General features: G+C 40.0%; 1 protein-coding gene across 1 annotated transcript in view; it reads right to left on the reverse strand.

Moving 5' to 3' along the window:
* The window catches only part of alg13 (ALG13 UDP-N-acetylglucosaminyltransferase subunit), a 76,187-nt gene that overhangs the window by 41,844 nt on the left and 11,267 nt on the right, over positions 1 to 23,076 (reverse strand). The window contains exons 4-10 of the mRNA XM_041196186.1: positions 18,274 to 18,320; positions 16,448 to 16,520; positions 11,018 to 11,099; positions 8,657 to 8,813; positions 6,488 to 6,566; positions 4,595 to 4,703; positions 3,739 to 3,803 (exon numbers count right to left, since the gene is read on the reverse strand). Coding sequence (XP_041052120.1) covers positions 3,739 to 3,803; positions 4,595 to 4,703; positions 6,488 to 6,566; positions 8,657 to 8,813; positions 11,018 to 11,099; positions 16,448 to 16,520; positions 18,274 to 18,320 — 612 coding nt within the window. The remainder of the gene's footprint in view (positions 1 to 3,738; positions 3,804 to 4,594; positions 4,704 to 6,487; positions 6,567 to 8,656; positions 8,814 to 11,017; positions 11,100 to 16,447; positions 16,521 to 18,273; positions 18,321 to 23,076) is intronic.

Here is a 23,076-nt window from a genome sequence, read left to right on the forward strand (position 1 = left end):
CCCAGTGCCCCGGATTCTAAAAGTTTTGATGACTTAGTGAACCTCGTGAAGAGTCATTACTAGCCCAAGCCCTTGGTAATGATGCAACGGTTCAAATTTAATTAAAATATAGAGCCCCAGTTGCTTGCTATATGACAAGTCTGAAACAGTTAACAAAATATTGCAAGTATGGAACATCTATGAATGATATGCTTAGAAACTGTTTCGTGTGCGGTATAAATGAAGATGCAATTCAGAAGAGATTACTGTCTGAAACAAATTAGGATTTTCAGAAGATGCTAGAAATAGCACTGGCCATGGGAAGTGCAGTGAGGGACTCTAAAGCCATACAGGGAGCACAAAATGGCACTGTCCTCCACATTGGACGGAGTCCCAGCCAAAAAGGGTGTGAAAATTACCCTTGATGGTGGTAGGAGAGGGGCCAGGCCTCCTTGGATGAAACTGGCTGAAAGAAACTAAATTGGATTGGGCTGAGATCTTCCAGCTGAGAGCCAGTAAGCTACCACAAAAATGCACCTCAGTTTTTGAAGGTGAACTCAAAGGTTCTGGGGCTACAAGCAAAAATTCATGTGGATCCAGACGCTACCTCCTCCCCAGCAATTTATGATGGCAAGACCAGTGCCTTATGCAATGCAGGAAAAGGTAGATGCCGAATTGGATAGATGAGAAAAACTGCAAGTTATATAACCTGTGCAGTTCTCAGGATGGGCAGCACTAATATTCCCCATACTTAGACCCGACCAAAGCATTCGAATTTGTGGAGTCTACAATTGACTGTTAATAAAGTGGCTAAGTTGGACAGACATCCAATACCAAAAATTGAAGACTTGTATGCTAAGCTGGCAGGTGGAACTGCCTACACAAAGCTTGATATGAGTCATGCTTATCAACAATTGGAATTAGAGAAGGCCTCCCAGGAATTTGTTACAATGAATACACACAAAGGGTTGTACCAATATACCCGTTTGCCTTTTGGTGTATCCTCAGCTTGCGCCATATTCCAGGGAACAATGGAGAGTATATGGCAGGGAATGCCCCACGTTGTAGTTTATTTAGATGATGTTCTGATGACAGGACTCACTGAAAAGGAGCGTTTGGCAAACTTAGAAGTTTTGAAATAGTTCGCAAAGGTGGAAGTGCGTTTAAAAAAAGTGCACATTGCAAGAGAAAGAGGTAATTTATTTAAATCACAGGGCCTCCACCTGGCTGAGGAAAAAGTAAGAGCTATTAGAGTGGTACCAACGCCAAAGAGCACCTCTGCACTCAAATCATTCTTGGGGATGATCAATTACTAAGGAAGCCTCTTGCCTAATTTGTTGACAGAACTGGCACCCCTGTATTATCTACTCAAGAGAAACCAACATTGGTCTTGGCAAACACCACAAAAAGAAGCTTTCACAAAGATTCTGTTGCATTCATCCACCCTGATGGCCTATTGGAGATGTAGTAAGAACACTCAACACAGCAGAAAAGGGTACTCACAGATAAAGGCGGCTTGTCAATCATCTTTGGCATCAGGAAATTTCACCAGTATGTACATGGTTGGCATTTTATTGTCGTTCCGGACCACAAGCCTTAGCTAGGATTGATCAGCGAGGACATGGCTATACCACCCACTGCCTCAGAAAGAATAGAGAGATGGGCATTGATCATGGCAGTGTATGAGTATACTTATATTCACAAGCCTGGAAATCAGATCGAAAGCACTTATACACTTAGTCATTTGCCTTTGAAAGAAAATGATGAGGATGTTCCACTTCCTCAAGATCTCATTTTATTATTGAACTTCTTAGATTCATCACCAGTACGTGCTAGACAGATCAGAGATTGGACAAGTTGAGACCCAATCTTATCCAAAGTACGAGAACAAGTTCTTCAGGGTTGGTCACAAGAACAGGGATCTGATGCAATGAAACTGTATTTTCACAGATGATATGAGATAACCAGCCAGGATGGTTATCTCATTATGGGGAGCTCAAGTGATTGTAATCCAAAAAGACAGAAGCCTTTGTTAACTGAACTACATAGTGCACATTGAGGTATTTCCCAAATGAAGAGCATAGCATGCAGCTACCTATGGCGGCCTGGAATGGATGGAGAAAGAGCTCAGTGAGAAGTTGTATGCAATGTCAGCAAGTGCAAAAGTTACCTCCAATAGCTCCAATACACTCTTGGGGGTGGTCAGGAAGGCCATGGGTGCGATTGCATATTGATTATGCGTTCCCATAAAAGGTCCCAATGTTTCTCCTTATTGTCGATGCTTCCTCAAAATGGATGGACATATAGGTGAAGTCACCAACATCTTCTGCTACAATTGACAAGCTATGCCAAAGTTTCACCATCAACGGGCTACCAGAAGTGGTCATATCAGACAACAGCATGGCATTTACGAATGCTGAGTTTCAATGGTTTATCAGCCTCAACTGTACCACTCGTGAAAACTTTATTGTACCACCCTCTCTCGAATTCACTGGCTGAGAGCTCAGTACAAACATTCAAAACTGGCATGAAGAAATTAACTGGAGACTCCATAGAGAACAAGCTAGCAGGTTTTCTTTTCCATTACAGAACCACCCCTCATACGACAAAAGGTGCCACACCTGCAGAATTGTTGATGAAACACAGTCTCAGAATGAGATTCAGCTTAATAATGCCAAATTTAAGGGGGGTGGGAAAAAGAGGTGGAAAGGAGTCAGGGAAGTCAGAAAACTGGACATGACTGGCATAGTCGTGACAAAGTTTACTGTAGGAGAGAGGGTAGGTATATGTGAAAAATTTTGGTGAAGGACCCAAGTGGTTATCAGGTGAAATAACTGCAGTGACTGGACCTCTTCCTTACCATGCGTTAAGTGGAAGACTGAGTCATATGGAGACATATAGATCATATAAGGAGGAGTGAAACAAAGTATCAGGAAACGATTCCTCCAGTGTTCACGACTGCGTCAACATCTCCTGTTGAAAGAACTCAACTGAGTACAGATGTGTCTGAAGGATCAGCTGTACCTGCAAGAGTTGAGGAAGGTGCCTACCAAAGAACCCGATGTTCAGGCAACACTAGAAAAGGAGGTTCCTGACAAAGCATCTGAAGCTGTAGAGCTGAGACGTTCTACACGCATAAGAGAACCCCAGAAAGACTGAATTTGTAAATAACTTGTGTAAATAACTTGATATTTTGAGAATAATTGTAATTGTAACTGTGAAAAGTATTTCTGAGTAAAGGGGGAAGGGTGTGGTAATCTGATGTGTAATATACCTTTAAGGAGATTATAATGGAAGATCACATGATCTTAGTATCCAATAGCAGAGTAGCATGGGCTACCTTATAGTCAATAATCAGTAGTCATCGTCTACAGTTAAAGTCCGTACTGTAGAGACAGAGTTTGAGCTGTAAGCACACAAGTGTAGCTGCTGAGTTCCTTTGTAAATAAATAGAATATGCTCTACATAAGAACTGTCTGCTGATCTACTTTATCTATGGTACCAACTCAGCCATCCTGAAACAAGCATGCAACCCGTATCCATTAGTCCAACTAAACTAGTGACCAAGATCCAACAGTCAGATGTGACTGAGACAGTCACTGCTAACAGAATAAAAACAGGCAAATTCTGGACAGTGACACAGTCAACAGCTTAAATCTGATGGCCAAGAATGAAGTATTTTCCATAAAAATTTCAGAAATCTCCTGCTAATTAAAACTATTTAAAGCATATTAAACATATTAACATTTGGTAACTCACCTGACATTTGTCACCTAAACAGTATTGTCTTCCAGAAACTACCATATAGTCCACCTTCTGTTGCTCTGTAACAAGAATAAAACACTGACGCCTTGTAAAATGTAACAAAAATATTGTTAGTCACCTGGCATGAGAGGTTCTACCTCAATCTTCACCAAAAAAAAAAGCACACAAATTAATCTAGTTGTATACTTTAAATAGTATCTATTTGTTAACAAAGAAAAACCAACCAAAGGTAGCACAGTTTCTGACTAGAAATAGGACATGGGAAGTTAAAAATTGATAAATATCAGGGGCACACAGTTCAATCAGTATAGAGCACAAAAGGGGCAAAGAGATTTATTCAAATACACAATGTAATTTACTCTCACAAAATCAAACACTAGTTAGCTAACAAGCAGCAGTGGATTCCTAGTCAGACTACACAGTGTTTTGTGGATTCCAGTTTGTACACTGCCACTCCATACATCCTTGTACATTCCTCCTACAGCTTCTAAATATCTGAAAAGAAATATTTACAGCACAGAAGGAGCCCATCATGTCCACAACTGCTAAAAAACAAGCCACCCAACCTATTCCCATTTTCCAGCACTTGGTCTGTAGCCCTGGAGGTTACGGGGTTTCAAGAGCATATACAGATATCTTTGGAAGTCAGATAAAGGTTGACTGTAGTCGTTCATTAGCATTTTAAAACCATTATATCAGTGATTCTAGCATCAAACACGACCTTGCCACATTTGTTCTTTCCATGTTAGAGCTGTGCTTCAGTAATTAAATACCTTCAGGCATTTGACTAAATTTACATGCCTTGCCTCTATCCTCCCCAAAACCAAGAAAATGTGGCTTTGGCTTATACCTTTCCTGCTATCAAGCCAGACATCAAACTCCACATTGCGGTAAATTTCTGAATCCAATGCCTTCAACACCTTAAAAGGAAACGGCATCTTTGATGGCCCATCAGCAGTCTGAAATACAGAAATCAATTGAATGCTAGAACCCCAAAATTTCCAATAGGTGATAACAGGCAACTTGTTAATCTGAGTGTAAACACAGAAATAAAATCTTAATAGAACAGAATCATAACATTGTTACAGCAAAGACAGCCATTCAGCCCATCGTGTCCATGCTGGCGCTCCTAAGAAGCAATTTCTACACTGCCACTCCATACATCCTTGTACATTCCTCCTACAGCTTCTAAATATCTGAAAAGAAATATTTACAGCGCAGAAGGAGCCCATCATGTCCACACCTGCCAAAAAAACAAGCCACCCAACCTATTCCCATTTTCCAGCACTGTGGTCTGTAGCCCTGGAGGTTATGGGGTTTCAGGAGCATATACAGATACCTTTTAAATGAGTTCAGGATTTCTACCTCTGCTACCCTTTCAGGCAGTGACTTCTAAGCCACTGCCACTCTTCGGTGAAAACATTTTTCCTCATCTCCCCTCTAATCCTTCTACCAAATATTTGAAATTTATGCCCCCCTAACCACTGACCCCTAAGGAAAACAGGCCCTTCCCATGCACTCTATCCAGGCCCCTCAACTTTGTACTACTCAATCAAATCTCTCCTCAACCTCCTCTGTTCTAGGGAAAACAACCCTAGCCTATCCAATCTTTCCTCATACCTGCAGTTTTCCGAACCTGGCAACATCCTCAAATCTGCTCTGTATCCTCTCTAATGCAATTACATTTTTTCTATAAGGAAGTGGCCAGAACTGCGCACAGTACTCAAGTTGTGGCCTAACTAGTGTTTAAATATAGCTCTAGCATAACCTCCCTGCTCTTAAATTCTGTGTTACATTCTATATTTTTAAATGCGCAATCATAACTCTTATTCTTACCAAAATCATTCAGAATTTTCAATACTGGACATCTCTGCATTTTGACTGAGCAGAATTTTAAACAAATAATAGAATTTCTGTAAGATGTTGAAAGTGAAATTAGATCATTTCCTCCACAATAGTTGTGGCCATATAACACAACTCATCTTGTTTGTTCAAGCACCAAAAGATTGTTTTTCAAAACTGTAACAAAGATCACTGCAGGAGGACTGGGAACAAGAGTCAAAAGAATTGTCAAGGTAAATTAATCTAGGAAATAGGTCTGAAGCCAAAAACCAAAAAGTGAAATTTACCAAAATGGCCATATAACTGCCCCTATTTTACATGTTTTCCAAACAAAATACAATCGTCTATTCCAAACTAGAATATTTCAACCATTTCTATCCTCAACTTGGTATTTTTGATAAAGTTCTAAATCCCCAAAAAGTAATCCTGTACTCAAGCTAAGCATAACTTCAGACAAGGTGAAAGTGTTCCCACCTTTGTTTGCTTAAGTTATCCTTAGCTTGACTGAATCAACCAACTACTGTAACACTTCATTGACAGAATGTTTCACAACATGGCTGGACAAAATCCTTTTGCGAAAAATACTACAAACCACAGAAACACTGCGGTATCTGAAGTTTGAGTTTTACTTTCTTAAATTTCAGAGTGACACCACTTTATGGACTGAAGCATTTCGTGACATCCTGATGTGAAAGCATATGTTAACATTAGCTTCTTTCTTATCTACAAATGATTGCTGAACACAAGATATTCTCTTCACACATGTGCCAGTGGAAATGGCCAGCTACTAAGAAAAATGTAGTACTGAAATTAACCATTATTCCTTGACAGCCTTTATAAGTGTTAAGTCTATTAACTTTCCCAAAACCCCTATCGTGGCAAAATTATGAAACATTAATACCTTTATTTCTTCTGCTCCAGGTTTTGCTGTTTTGTCTTCTGGTGAGCTCTCGTGATCACTATTTTCTGTCTCGCTCTTCCTACAGTAGATGCAACCAAAACAATTTTTAAAAATTTCTAAAAAGGTCACCTCAAAGTTTCAATAACAAAAATAGTTCGGTTAAAATCAAAGATGCATTGGCTGATTCAAGAATGAGACCCACAACCCACAGTATGTGCTCAAATTTGTGGAAATACTGCCAAGTTGACAAGTAGCATCTTAAGTGAATCCATTCGATGAAAAATTACAGAGCAACAGTAAGTCAGGTTCATTTAATTCAATCAATATAACTTAATGTTCTGTGATAACATGAACATAGCATCCGCTATACTACCCCAATTTAATGGATCATCTTGGATGCAGATCAACTTCCCTGCATTCTGCCTTTATAGCTACCACTTTTGGAGTGCAGCTTCTGCTGCCAGAGGTTAAATTGTCATTTTTATTCTAAATTATATATTCAAAAAGCTCTCAACACAATGAGAAATCAAATTGATTTACAATCTACTGTTAAACAGATAGTTTATTAGCATGTTATTTCCCCAGCATCTGAGATCCCCTTATTTGCAGTAATATAGAAGTTGGGCATCCAGTCCCTCAAACTTGTTCCACCATTTGTTGATATCATGACTGACCTATATCCTAACTCCATATTTATTAATTCTCTTGACTGGCAAAAATCTTATCAATCCCAGATTTAAAATTAATTAGTTGAACTAGCATCTACAGCTTTTTGGAGGAGCAAGTTCTATATTTACCACCATTGTGTTTTCCAGCTTCTCTCCTAAAAGGCCTGGCTGATTATGCCCTGATTATGCGGAGGCAGTTTCTTTATCCGCCCTATCATTTCCTTTCAAAAGTCCTAAAAATCTCAATCAACTCGTCCCCTAAACCCTCTCTATTCCTGAACCCCAGCTTAGTTTATATAATCGCTTAGAATATAACCCTTAGAGCCACAATTAGATTTTAATGAATATGCACTTCAAGCTTTTCAAGGTCAATACATCCTCTCAGTACTGTACACAACACTCTAGATGTGGTCTAACTAGGGCTTTGTATAGCTGTAGAAAAGCTTCTTCTCCTGTGTAGTCTGACACTCTGGATATAAAAGCTAACATTCCATCAACGTTTTTTTTTGGTAACTGATGAATACAAAGTTTAGAAGATGATTTTTTTGGGACTCACTCTTTCATGCCAGGTAAAATGGAGTAGTGAAGAGGGTCAAGTGACCTGCTTCAAATTCTGCCTGGCAACAAGTCTGAGTGGCTTGGATACTATGTTGACAGGGAGGGAGATAGAAGGGAACTGAAAGAATTGTCACGATTCTTTACTTTGGACTTTACTGCTGATATTGAGTTTGGGACTTCTCCATGAATGGACAGACATGCCTCTTGGCAGTCACTATGTTACAACTCTGTGAAACAGGAGAAACAGACCCTTTAGAAGCTGCAAAAACTGCTACACTGCCTTTCTGCAGAGAAGTATAACTTGCAATGGGATTTTTGGTTGTACAATATTTTCATTTCATGCTATGAAACATCTTTGGCTTCCAAATCTATTTTGTAGAAACATCAGCGCTTTCAACTTTAAATAAACTTCCAATTACACTGCTCAAACCATTAAAACTGTACCAATTTCAACAAAAATTAGATTGCAGCTATTTCAAAACATTTGCAGGTAACAGTTTTACAATGGATTACCCAAGTATCAGTGTGAAAAACAGATTCGAGCTTTTAAAAATTGTATTACTCATGTCACAGTTGTCTTCCCATCATTCCTGATAATTAAGATATTAATCAGTAATATTTCATAATTTACTTGACTAATACTATTCACTGAGTTATTAAGTGGCACTGGAAAACAAAGTCAACTAATAAGATACCAATTTTGCATCTAACTTAAAAAAAAACTGAAGATAGCACCTCTATTCAGAAGGTTAGTCACATATTTGATTTTTCAGAAAATCTTCAGTCACCAGAACTTCAAATTGTCATTTAAGCTTTCTATCCTGGGAACATGAGCAGAAAATCCGGATACTAATATTGTCCCTCACCCCACCAAGAGATCACCAATTCGACCATTCTTATCAATCAGCACCCCAAAATTGGTGGTCTAGTTAAACCCACATACCGGACAACCTTTTCAGAAAGGTACTCAGCCTCATCATTTCCTTGAGAAATACTTCTTCTGGTTTTCTTGCCATGACTGCGGAACAATTCCACTGCTGCTCGCAGTTCTTCCTCATCCACTCCAAAGACATCTCTGTACAGCATTTCATACACAACCGCTGAAATAAAATATTTAATATATACATTTATTATATATTTAGTTCATGCATAGTAGAAGCAAACAAACGTGTGTCAGCTGCAGGGCAGACACAGATTTCCACATCAATGAGCTGAGCCAATGAGATGGCAGTATTTGATGAAATGGAATTTGTTGACAAAGTACTGTCGAGCTGCCACCTTTTACCAAAACCAAGACAGAGGGACAGGGACGAGGCACTGGGCACTGAGTTAATTTATAATGCCTGCAGTTTTGTTTAAAAATTCCTCCCTCTCCAAATTATATTCACTTAACTTTTTCAATGAGGAAAGTTTCCACATTACACCACATCTTTTTATAAAGGCTAAAACTTGGTTATTTATTAGGTTCTATATAACATATGTATTGAAGACCTACATTGTATATTACATTAATAAAACATGCAGTGCATGCCAGAAACAGCAACCATTACTTTATTACCTTAAAATGCCCTTGTTACGATCTCGGTGGAGACCAGCAACTTTTAAAAAGAAATTCAAACTCCAAGTTATTAACTGAAAAAATTACACCAAGATTTCACGTCTTAAACGAAACAATTCTGCTCTAAAAGTTAAGCAAAGCTACTACTAACTTAACACTAAGCTTTAAACATGAAAATCCCATTCTGCTTTTGTTTCCACCCAAGAGTTCTTCTATGCTTCACAGGATCTTGAGGGTTCCTTCACTTCTCCTAGGACCAAATCAATGTGCCACAGCACTCAGGAATTCACTTTGGCTCTCCGCAATTGTTCCCACTATCCTCAAGAGGTTATGAGATTTCTTGGGGTCCTTCCACTAGCATTCAGCTAGGTGACTCTCCAACTTTCTCCTTGTGATTGTGGATTCCCAGCTCAAGCATGGGCCTCACTTTTTTTTTGTGACTTTAAAAATCAGAAAGCAACCTTGGTTTCCAACAACACTCTGTTCTTGGTCCACAGCTGATTTACAGCTCCTGGCCCACTCTTCAGCTGCCTGCTTCAAAGCAGCTTCCAAGCAGAATGCCTATTTGTGAGAAATCACACAGCTAAAATCCCAAAATAAAAAAAAATCTCTGCAATCTAGCCCCAAGGCAACATGGCATACCTGGGATGTCCCAGATAGAAATTAAAACTAATTAACTTTACTTTCAAAGCATCACTTTGATTATGGGACCACATGAATTAGTTCTCTCTCTAATGGGGACAACTACAATCTTACCAGTTTCACTGGCTCCATTACAAAGCTAAGAGAGGACCACCTCTCTTTTCACATCTCTAACTATAACCCCTTTAAGTAAACATGGAGCATCACTCGAATTGTAATTACCTTAGTGGTACTTTTCAGATTTTCAAACCTAGGCTTAATCCATTTACATTACATTTAAAAATTCGATTCCCAAAAGTTACTAACATATGAAGAATCATAAAATGAGACATTCATAACACTAAGTTCTAAACTTGCAAATTTTGATGAGATTTGTGCTGAATGCAGCATCTACAGCAGTATCGCTTTCTCAGCCTTTATATCAAAACATAAATCTGCATCAGTTGACAACAAAAGCACACACAATGATTGGGCACTTCACTCTCACTCAAGAGTTAACACTTAAAGGGTGATACTGTCTGGACTTAGGTGCTTCCTCAGATCTGAGACTATTGTACAAATTTCCTTGTAGGAAAATAAAATTATTCAACTCTTCATGCTTAGAGAAAACTTGTTACCTTAGTGGTTACTAGGCAGCAAACTTTAGTTTAAGAAACAGCTGCTACAGAAAGCCAAAAAAATTTAGAAGTCAGAAAATTATACCATATTGTTTTACCCCAATTTAAACACCTGTTTTGCTAGAGTTGGAAGAGAAAACTAGCCTGCAGGTTTCTCCAAGCTGCCCACGTCCAAGAAAAGCAGTGGCCAGCAACTCACCCCTTGCATTCATGGGAAACGTGCCTCTCACCGAGGTGCGTGCAAAGTCCGGTCAGTAGCAGAAATTAACGCCAAGAATTTAGGGTCTAGAAACACTACTGTCATTGGACCTGTGCAAGATATCTATTTATGAGCTAATGTTTCACAGTAGATTGAACAAGTATCCACAAACTGTATGTGACACCATTAGTCTAATTCATTTGTTCTTGCAAATAAATTTGTTTTAATGATAAGGCAGTCAACTCAAGATGGCAGTAGTTTTCTAATTTAGCCTAAAGACAAACTTACCTTGACAAGTGGCTGCATGCCCTTGAAACTGTTTTGTAAATACACTATCATAATGGCCATTGTTGGAACAGCAAAGCAAGATCTTTAAAAAAGAGAAACACCATTTCATTTCTTTACTTTTTCTTTGTTAATCCCCCAACATTTAAATAAAATCCAGAAAGCGAAGTCAATAAAAAAGGCTTGAAAATCAACTAAGAATCAATTAACTTAAAAGCAAAATACTGCAGGTGTTGGAAATATGAAAACAAAACCGGACAGGCTGGAAATAATCAGCAGGTCGGGTATCAGCTATGGAGAAAAACACAATTAACAATTTGAGGTCAATGGCCTTTCATCAGAAAATCCTGATGTTTAGATGAAGGGCATTTGACCCGAAACTCTCCATGGATGCTGCCTGACCTGCTTAGTATTTCTGGCATTTTCTGGTTCTATTCAGGAATTAGTTAAGTTTTTTTTTAAACAATTCCCATCCCCTCTTCTCCTCTGTTCCCACAAATATTATCTTTCCCACTCAAGAATTCTAAAGACAGTGATAAACAAGAAACTGAGCTCAGGAAGAACAACTGAAGTACATGGGGGTAGGGGGCAGTGTTGGGACAGGGAGCAGGGGTCAAGTGAGCAAGGCAGCAGTTGGAAATAAACAAAGATGGGTCAATTTGCAAGACAAAACTCTGTGCTTTTAGCAGTGGGGCAACAGTTTGGTTCCACTTGTCCTCTCTGCAGCACACTCATTTGGCTTCACTTCACTCATTCTGTTTCAGTCCCATTTCCGACCGCCCAACCCTGACTTGTTCTCAAGCCCAGAAGATTACCACCTCTGCTTTTATCTTGTGCCTTTGAGCATTGTCATGAACATAAATGAGAGGCACAACTTCTGCATCCTTCCCTGCCACATTTCTGCTGTTGCACACTTATTGAATCTGCATTTCCTTGTTTACTAATGCACTCTCCTACATTACCAAAGACTCATTTCTGCTGTTGCTGCCCACCACTATTCCTTTCGACTTCCCCACTGCCACAATCTTCAGCCAGAAGTGCCAAGTGGATGACCCATCTCGGCCTCCTCCAAAGGTCCCCAGCATCATAGATGCCAGTCTTCAGCCAATTCAATTCACTCCCCCGTGATGTTCAGAAACAGCTGAAGACACTGGATGCTGCAAAGGCTATGGGCCCTGACAATATTCCGGCAACAGTGCTGAAGACTTGCAGTCCAGAACTTGCCGCACCTCTAGCCAAGCTGTTCCAGTACAGCTACAACACCGGCATCTACCGAGCAATGTGAAAGGTTGCACAGGTATGTCCTGTAGACAAAGGACAAATCCAACAGAGCCAATTACTGCTCCATCAGTCTACTCTCAAAGTAATGGAAGGGGTCATCAATAGTGCTATCGAGCGGCACATGCTTAGCAATAAACTGCTCACTGATGCTCAGTTAGTGTTCCACCAGGGCCACACAGCTCTTGACCTCATTACAGCCTTGGTTCAAACATGGACAAAAAAGAGCTGAATTCCTGAGGTGAGGTGAGGCGAGGAGAGAATGACTGCCCTTAACATCAAGGCTGCATTTGACCAAGCGCCGCATCAAGGAGCACTAGCAAAACTGGAGTCAATGGAAATCAAGGGGAAATCACTCCGCTGGTTGGAGTCATACCTAGCACTAAGGAAGATGATTGTGGTTGTTGGAAGTCAGTCATCTCAGCTCCAAGAGTTCCTCAGGGTAGTGTTCTCAGTCCAACCATCTTCAGCTACTTCATCAATGACCTTCCTTCCATCATAAGGTCAGAAGTGGGGGTGTTCGCTGATGATTGCACAATGTTCAGCACCACTCATGACTCCTCAGATACTAAAGCAGTCCATAGCCAAATGCAGCAAGAACTGGACAATATTCAGGCTTGGGCTGACAAGTAACATACGCACCACACAAGTGCCAGTCAATAACTATCTCCAACAAGAGAGAATCCAACCATTGCCCGTTGATGTTCAATGGCATTACCATCACTGAATCCCCCATTATCAACATCATGGGGGTTACCATTGACCAGAAACTGAACTACTGTGGCTACAAGAGCAGGTCAGAGGCTAGGAATCATGTGACGAGTAATTCACCTCCCGATTCCCCAAAGTCTGTCCACCTTCTACAAGACACAAGTCAGGAGTGTGATGGAATACTCCCCACTTGCGTGGATGAGTGCAGCTCCCACAACACAAGCCCAAGACAAAGCATCCCACTTGATTAGCACCACATCCACATTCACTCCCTCCACCACCAACGCACAGTAGTAGCAGTGCGTATCATCTACAAGATGCACTTCAGGAATTCACCAAGGATCCTTCAACAGTACCTTCCAAACCCATGACCACTACCATCTAGAAGGTCAAGAGCAGCAGATAGATGGGAACACCACCACCTGGAAGTTCCCCTCCAAGTCACTCAACAACCTGACTTGGAAATATATCGCCATTCCTTCACTGTTGCTGGATCAAAAGCCTAGAACACTTTTCCTAACAGCACTGTGGGTGTACCTACACCACATGGACTGCAGCAGTTCAAGATAGCAGCTCACCACCACCTTCGCAAGGCCAATTAAGGATGGGCAATAAATGTTGGCCCAGACAGCAAAGTCTACATCCCATGAATGAATTAAAAAAAGAGACATTTCAGAAAGGATATAAACATGGATTTATTGCAGCCATTGCCTTTGGATCTGAACAGGTCAAGTATTTGGGATAGATTAATGACAAGTTATTTAATTCAAATATGGATATTCTATTAGGTTAATTGTAGGATACTGCTTGATATCTGTATTTATGTGAGTAAACAAAATTTTGAGAACTGCAGAAGACAACCCATCTAATCTAGTTAGAAAAGCTGCTAATTTCTAATGTCTCTTCACTCTCAGACACCTTCAAAGGAATTTGCAAGTATATTACATAGGATATACAGCACAGAAACAGGCCATCCAGCCCCATTAAGCTTCCTCCAATCTTTCACCAGAATCTATATTCTATTCCAGCAATTCCAAATGGGTCACAACCCCAATTTGAGTCACAGAAAGAGTGACCGGGGTTGTGAGCTCCCCCCTCTACTGAGATTGTGCCCTGCACCAGCCCTGTGGCCCAGGTGGCATCTGGCCCTGCCCTTAACTTGCTTGTCTCTCTCCAGGCGATCCATCCCGTTTTTCCCAATTGTTCCTCTCCAGACATCGGAGTCACAGCCAACCCTGGCGTTAAAAGTTCAACTTTCTTGGAGTTTCTGTTTTTGGGATGGCAGTGAGGATTTACCAAGGTCAGAATGGAACTTTTCCTTAACACCTTCATCGGAGTCAAGGGTTTGGGCACAAGTGCTGCTGATGCTGGCATACCGATTATAATTGAGCTGTACGTGAATTGACATGAGCCTTACATTTAGACAACTGGAGACCTCTGGCAGCGTGTCCAAGATTCTATTCCAGATTGCAAAACCAACTCCACGGACATGAGGGTTACTGCCAACCTCTCTTTTCCAGTAGAAGGCGCATCCCCCTGTACGTTCGTTCAGCTGCCCCTACCAAGGAAGGCATGTCTCACTGAGGGTGGCAGTGTCAATTTGGAGTCAATAGTTCACAATTTAGGACTGCAGTTCTTCTTTCCAGACAGTCTCTCTTGAGATTATCCACGAGCGTTCTAACATTCCAAGTAGCAAAATGACCACAAAGATGGTGATGCTATAGGGTGTGGCTCTCCAGGCAGGGGAGAGTGGAACAGCCCTTTTTTTGTTTTAAGGGCATCTTTTCTAAACCCCTCCCCATTTGGGGTGAATAGAGGGTATCCTGAAGAGGGCTGCTCAGTCAGATGCTACTGCCCAAAGGCACCTCAGTTCCAACAGAGACGCCTAACAATCTTCATGCATCCGTGTCCTGCGTGTAGATTTTTGACCAGGGACTTTTAGGTTCACAGCCGTGCCCCCGTCACTAATTCTTCTCTGCCACAGGACCTGGCAAATCAACCCCGGGAGAAGCCTGTGATTTATTGTGTTTAACATGGGGACCTTGGGACGCTGTCATTGTCCACATAATCTTGATGGGCTGATGGTCAGGTTTCAGTGATGTGTCAAACCACATGACACATCTTTCACCGATCTTTCTCCATCCGTGGCTCAGTAACTCCTACTATAACTGTTTTTGCCCCCTGTCTATGTTGGTCAACATGGAATAAAGACAGAAATAGGGGACTCAATGGTTAGACAACCCAAAATGAACCATTTCAACGATAAACAATGTTGAGACTAGTGCAAGGAAAACATCTTGATGCTTTTGGTCAATTAGTGCTTTGCAATTACTATTTGTAATGAATATTTAAGTAGCCATGTAACGTTCAGTAAATTTTTCTAAATAACTGGAGCCTTGTTCCAATAGTGTTTATTCCTCCACCTACCAAAGTTGAAAGGAAATCACATGATGGCCAGGTTAGTAAAAAATCTTGTTTAATTAATTAGAGTCTTGCTCCCTTACTTAGATTTAGGGCAGGTCAAGGCACAATATCTACCCTTGATCTAAAAATACATTTTGTGTTTAAAACATGTCAACCCATTGATAGGCACCAAGGGTAATGTTACAAATAATGCCTAACCTAATACAAGAATTAAGAATTTCACCGTCCAAATCCTAACAGGAGCCAGAATTTTATGAAATGTAAGCAGAAAACAAATATTTACTTTTAAACATGATCAATTTTAAAGAACATTAATGTGTTGTTAGCTAACTGAAAGTATAAAAGGATGATTTTTTTTCCACCCCAAAAAAATTAGACTGGTTAACCTCTACATTAAGCTTAAATTGTGAACAAATGAAATAATTTTGCATTTTTACCAATTAGATAAGTGGGGAAAGAGAGTGGGAAATTAATTGTTTTGGGACAAAATTTGAATAAAATGATGATCAGTGAATCGGCAAAATTCCCTTAGGTTCGTAATATTTTTAACATGATTCATGAAGAATCATGCAGAAATTATGCAGTTAGATAGGTTTTAGTCAGTACACCATCCAAAAATGCTTAAGGTGTCTGCAATAAGTGCCTGACTACTGACCCCTTGCAGTTCTCAGCAAAAATAAAATAAGACTATAAGCGCAAATTAAGCTATTTTATTCAGAATTACTTAATATACAGGTTTGTTACAAATAATACTTCTAGTTGAGAGTAAATTGAAAATGGCAATTTCAATAAATTTCAAAAGGGATTGGTTGGTGCTTCTGAATCAATCACAAAGAATCAGACAGTCTTCAGATACCTTAGTAATTTCTGAATGGCAGTTTCCCATGGGCTCTCTCCAGCTGTTATTTTTTCTCTTTTGGTTCATAAATTGCCTAACTTGCCAGTTTACTCTAAGTTTCTGCACACAGACATCATATATGGATGTGTATTACAATACATTCAAGGTAAGGTTTTTCTTACCTTCTTCCCAAATCCACTATTAGTAGCTTGTATGGGTGGTTTTCCAGGATACCGGTAAATGAGAAAATCGCAACTTGAGATTTGGAAAAAAAAAGTGAATTGGTAAACGTTTGAAAACAACTCATTAGTTTGCTTTCTAATTCAGCTAGAAAACAAACAATTTGCTATTAAAATCCGCTGCAATATCAGTATTTCTTTCCCTAAAGCACCACCCATACCCCCCACAAGTCTGTGGTTCTTGAAACATAATTCAGCTTTTTTTTTGCAATTATAGCAATACTGCACTAAAGAGACTGAGCAGGCTGGAGCTCTGCTCTAGGAAGAAAAAAAGGCTGAGGGCTGACCTGATATAGGATAACAAAAAGGTTTAATATAATGGAGGTGGAGATTTTTTTTCCTTTTGTGGGGGAGACCAAACTAAAGACCCTAAGTGCAAGATTGTCACTTATACTTCTAATAGGAATTGAAGAGAAACGTCTTTACCCAGAGTGGTAGGAATGTTGAATGCTTTCACATGGAGTAGCTGAGGCAAATAAGATTGAACCTTAAGGGGTTCAAGGGGAAGCTAGATAAGCAGAGGGGAAAAAGGAGAAGGGAATGCTGATAAGGCAGGAGGAAGCCCATTTGGAGCAGAAACCAGCATAGATGAGCTGGGCCAAATGATTAGTTTCTGTGCTGCAGGCTGAAAGTAATGAATATAAATAAACTTATTTGTTTAATATGTTTCTTTCTAGCATATCTAACACCACTGTAAAGGACTTAAAAGCTAAAACATTTGAAGGGATTAATAGTACTAAAGTTGCTGGCAACAATGAACTATGTTTGATGGCAAACCAGCACTTGGAAATTTGCAACATCTGGCAAGGCTGAAGCTACTCAAACACCTGCACTAATTAATGACCAAAGGCACTGATTATCGATTAGTGGAAGGTAACATTTCATGATTTCACTTTTCTCTCCACTTCCCCCATCCAAAAAGACTATTGTAGTGTTCTTTCAAAAGTTGGTTTCACTCAAGTCTCACAACGTGGTTTGCTAAGTTTACATATATCCTTGTCACTTACGTTTTAGCCAATGAATGTTTGCTGGAACTAACAATACCACCTCTCCGGTGCCACTTTGTTGACTCATTTTGCACCCAAGCAACAAACCCAGAGTGCTATTTTTTGTGGCAATTAAAATAAAGGTTGAATTGTGCTAATGTGCCATCTGTTTCTTGCCTAAACTAAACACCAACTCTGCTACAGAAACGAATGGAAAATTGCACTCATCAACATCTTAATCCTGGACCTATTAAAAAGAGTATTACCAAGCCTAGAGAATTTTAACTATTGGGAAAGATTCAAGAGGCTGAGGTTGTTTTCTTTGGAACAGAGAAGGCTGAGAGAAGATTTAATTGAGGTGTATAAAATTAAGACAGGTCTGGATAACATCGACAGGAAGGACCTATTTTCTTTAGAGAAGGCAATAACCAGGGTGCATAAATTTGAAGTAATTTGTAGAAAGATTAGAGGGAACTCAGGAGGAAGTTTCTTTTCATCCAAGGGGTGGAGGAGAACTGGAGCTCACTGCTTGAAAGAGCAGTAGAAGTAGAAACCCTCTTAAGAAAGTACTTGGATGTGCACTTGAAGTGCTATTTCATAAAAGGCTACAGACCAAGAGTTGGAATAGGCCAGATATCTCTCTGATGGGATTTGATTTAATGATTCAAGTCAAAGTACTTGTCCTTTATATTATAGATGTTTGGCCATTGAACTTTTAATATGCCACTGGCTACACACTTATAGTTGATGTTCAGTTGTTTATTCAATCGGCTTAGCACTTACTTGTACATCAGTGATAGAGCATTCATCTCCAACACACCAGCCCATTCCTATAACAAAATATTGCAGACAGTTTTAATACAAGCTACAAACATCAGTTAAAATTTCAGGCAGTAAACACTTGCAGTATAGTAATTTGCTCAGGATTCAGCACATTGCCAAGATGTTTCATTAAATCTATGAACTTCAAAAACATAATGACATCATCATTTGGAGGATAGAGATACAAACTACATTAAAAAGGATACATTGAAAAACCTACATTTTTTCTAAAAAAAAAATGGCATTACTAAAGTAATAGCAGAATTGTGCATTTCTAAGCATCCTGGGCAGACCTCAAAGGCCTGATTAACGAGATCCCCTTGTCTTTATCCTCCCAAGCCATTGCTAAACCTTACCTACCCCAACAATGGATCAAGCATTTGTAGGATATACACTTGTTACGGCACAATATACGACTTCAACTAGAATTGGGAAAGCACTATTGCTGTAATCTGATGTGTAGTATGCCTATAAGAAGTTATAATAGAAGACTGCATGATCTTATTATCCAATGACAGAGTAGCACGAGCTACCTTAGTAATCTGTCGTTAGTAGTCTAGAGTAGGAGTCTAATGTAGAGACAAGGTTTTAGATGTAAGTACAGAAGTGTAGCGCCTGAGTTCCTTTGCAAATAAATAGAACGTGTTTTACATAAGAAATATCTACTGATCTGCGATGTTGATGATACCAACTCGGCCATCGCGAAACAAGCGTGCAACCTGGATCCATTAGTCCAACTAAATTAGCAACTGAGGATCCAATAAACTGGCGATGAGGTGAAGAAAAACGAAAAAGCAAGCAAGGATGAAAAAAAAGTCAGAAAAGCAAGGAAGGAAATCAAGTGAACCGAAATCAGGCCGTACCTCTCACGGTAATTGTAAGTAGAGTTTCCATCCTAATCGTCGGAGCAGTCCCCTCGAAGCATGTCACCGCTTGGAAGAGTTGATTCTTTTGACCTAACTGTGGATGATTGTTCTCATTACTTTGAATGCCTCGCATTCTTTTTCCAAGCTAACGACATTGCGGGAAGAGGCGAACAATCCTCTAATCCACATGTGGGAGTAAGATTTATTGATTGATCTGAGGTTTAATGGCACCCAGTGCCCCGGATTCGAAACAGTTTGATGATTTAGTGAACCTTGTGAGGAGTCATTACCAGCCTAAGCCTTTGGTAACGATGCAACGGCTCAAATTTAACAAGGAATAGAGTCGCAAGGGAGACAATTGCTTGTTATGTGGCAAGTCTGAAACAATTAACAGAATATTGCGAGTTTGGTACTTCTATAAATGAAATGCTTAGAGATCGTTTGGTGTGCAGTATAATTGAAGATGCAAGTCAGGAGAAATTGTCTGAAATAAATTTGGATTTTCAGAAGGCACAGGAAATAGCACTGGCTGTGGAAGGCACAGTGAGGAACTCGAAAACCTTACAGGGAGCACAAAATGGCGCCGTCCTCCACGTTGGGCAGGAGCCTCAGCCAAAAGGGGCGGAAAAATGTGCAGGTCCAATGAGAAGTGGAACCAGCCACAGCTTATGGACAAATATAAAGAAATGACTTAGCAGCGAAAACATGGAACGATGGTAACAGAGGTGGAAGCAGATAACCTTGTAATGAATCTAAGTTTTAAAAAAGTCAAGTGTTTTTACTGTCATCAATACGGACACCTCATGGAACACTACAAGGATAGAATCAGGCAGACTTTCAATGAAAAGAAAAAACCGTGAGATTCATAAATAGAAGTGCCTGAAGTAACAGATTCCGCTATTTATTCATTGTATATTTTAAAGGTAGGTAAGAAGAACAGATCCAATCTATGTAACTATGAAGTGAATAATAGGCCTACCAGAATGGAGGTGGACACGGGTGCTAGGTGAGCATACTTATAAATACCTCAATCATGGGGAAATGTAAATTTAATTTGGAAAAACAGGAGGAGATATCAAAATCAAAGGCATAAGCAGGGTTACTATACGGTATGGAAGTCAAATCAGTGAAATTACCATTGACTGTTGCAGCAAGAGGCGCGCCAAGTTTCCTTGGATGAAACTGGCTGAAAGAAATTAAGTTGGATTGGACTGAGATCTTCAAACTGAGAGCCACCAACTTACCTGAGCTACTACAAAAATAGGCCTCAGTTTTCCAAGATGAGGTCAGGAAGATCAAAGGGCTATAAGCAAAAATTCATGTTGATCCAGCAGCTCCATTACACCAGTGGGAATGGCCAGGAAGGCCTATGTGGGACCTTTAATGGGAACAATGTTTCTCCTTATTGTTGATGCTCACTCAAAATGGATGGACATGAGGTAAAGTCACCAACATCTGCTACATTTGACAAGCTACAAGTTTCACCATCAGACTACCAGAAGTCATCGTATCAGGCAACGGCATAGCATTTATGAGTGCTGGAGTTTCAACGGTTTATCAGCCTCAACGATATTACTCATGGAAAAACTTCACCGTACCACTGTTCTTCAAATGGGATGGCCGTGCGAGCAGTTCAAACATTCAAAATTAACTGGAGACTCCATGGTAACCAAGTTTGCACATTTTCTTTTCCATTATAGAACCACACACCAACAAGTGTCACACCAGCAGAATTATTGATGAACTGCCATCTCAGAATGAGATTGACTTTAGTAATGCCAATTTTTTTTTTGGTGGGGGGGGGGGGGAGAAAGAGAAGAGGAGAGGGGAAAAAGAGGGGGAGAAAGGTAAAAAAGTCAAGGAAGTCAGAAAATTGTACATGATTGGCACAGTTGTGACAAACTTTACAGTAGGAGAGAGGGTATGTGTGAAAAATTTCAGTGAAGGACCCAAGTGGTCATAAGGTGAAGTAAGTGAAGTCACTGGAACTCTCTCTTACCATGTGAAAAGTAGAAGACCAAATCATATGGAGATATATAGGCCAAATAAGGAGGAGAGAAACAAAGTATCAGGAAATGATTCCTGCTGTGTTCACGACTGCGTCAACATCTCCTGTTTAATGATCTCAACTGAGTACAGACATGTTTGAAGGATCTGCTATACCTGCAAGAGCTGAGGCAACAGATTTGCAGGTGCCCGCCAAAGAATCACCAGAAAAGCAGGTTCCTGACAAGGCATCTGAAGCTGTAGAGCCGAGGTGTTCTACACATAAAGGAAACCCCAGAAAGACTGAATTTGTAAACTACTAATTTGTGTAAATAATTTGAGAAAAATCATAACTAAAATATATTTCTGAGTAAAGGGGGAGGAATGTGGTAACCTGATGTATAGTATACTTTTAAAGAAAAATGTTATAATGAAAGATCACATGATATTATTCAATGAAAGTAGCGCAGGCTACCTAAAGTAGTCTAAAGTAACAGTCTGTAATGTAGAGACCAGGTTAGATATAAAAGTACACAAGTGTAGCTGCTGAGTTCCTTTGTAAATAAATGTGTTCTATATAAGAACTGTCTGACCTATGTCTATGGTACCAACTTGGTCATTCCGAAACAAGCATGTAACACAGATCCACTAGTCCAACTAAACTAGCGACCAAGGATCCAACAACTATGCAGCCTGAATCTCTTTTCTAGAAGTTTGTGTAATGAAAAGCATCACATTACAATAATACAAGCACTCCCAAGGCCCACTTAAAATGCAGCAATTTGGGTGTATTAGCAGACTAGATAATAAGAGCTGACTAGCATACACTCCTTTTACCTCAAACTTGGATTTAGTTAAATTCTCCTTTTTGCCCCAGTGTTAGCAAGCTATTTGATCACAGGGACTTCACTGACAAGCTGGTTCTATGCCTAATCTTCAGCTACTTTACTAGAGCTTTTGTCCATCATATGATTAGAGACGAGACGAGATCGATCCTAGTGTTTAAACACAACTTATAAATTCCTGTTTAATGGAACCCATGCCAGCTGTTAGCAGGGCCAGTACAACGTTTAGTCCTAGGCTGAGAAGTGGCAGGTAGCAACCACACCGTATAAGTGCCAGGTGGTCTCCCATAACATCAACAAAAAAAAAAAATCCTGAGAGTCAAAGCTTAACTGGACTAGGCACATCAACAGTATGGTTATAAAAACAGGGCAGAGCCAAATAAACTGCTAACTTCTGACCCTTTACCATCTACAAAGCAGAAGTCAAGATTGTAATGGAACATTCACTACTCGCATGAAGCTCAACATCATCCAGGGTAGAACAACCCACATGATCAGTGTCCCTGCCACTTGATGCAGCATCCATAAGTTCATACTCTAGCCATAATATCCTATCTTACAAGATGCAATGTAGCCACTCACCAAGCTTATACATCATCTTGCAAACCTATGATCTCAGGCACCAAGGACAAGAGCAGCACGATCATAGAAACCATCACACGCCCTTCTTACTTGAAGATACACTACTATTCCTTTCTTCACAATACTTGCATTTATTTAGCCTCTGGAACACTCCAAGGTGCTTTGCAAAGGAGTAATTAAACCAATATATACAATGAGCCACAAGAAATATTAGGAAGCGCTACTAAAAGCTTGGTCAGGTGTAAGCTTTAAGGTCTTAAAAAGAGAGGAATGTGGTGAAGAGGCAGAGGGGTTCAGGCTGGAAATTCCAGAGTCTGGAGCATAAACTAATATAACTATGGCTTTCAATGGCGACTGCAGAAGCAGGGGAATGCAAGAGACATCAGAGTCAAAGCAACATAGCGGAAGTGAGGGCAAGTGGCTTATAGGGCCAGAGGTTTACAAAAATGGGGATGAGTGAGGAAATTAAAAACAGAATACCAGGA

This window comes from Carcharodon carcharias, chromosome 9, assembly GCF_017639515.1.
Source record: "Carcharodon carcharias isolate sCarCar2 chromosome 9, sCarCar2.pri, whole genome shotgun sequence".
Classification (NCBI taxonomy): Eukaryota; Metazoa; Chordata; class Chondrichthyes; order Lamniformes; family Lamnidae; genus Carcharodon; species Carcharodon carcharias.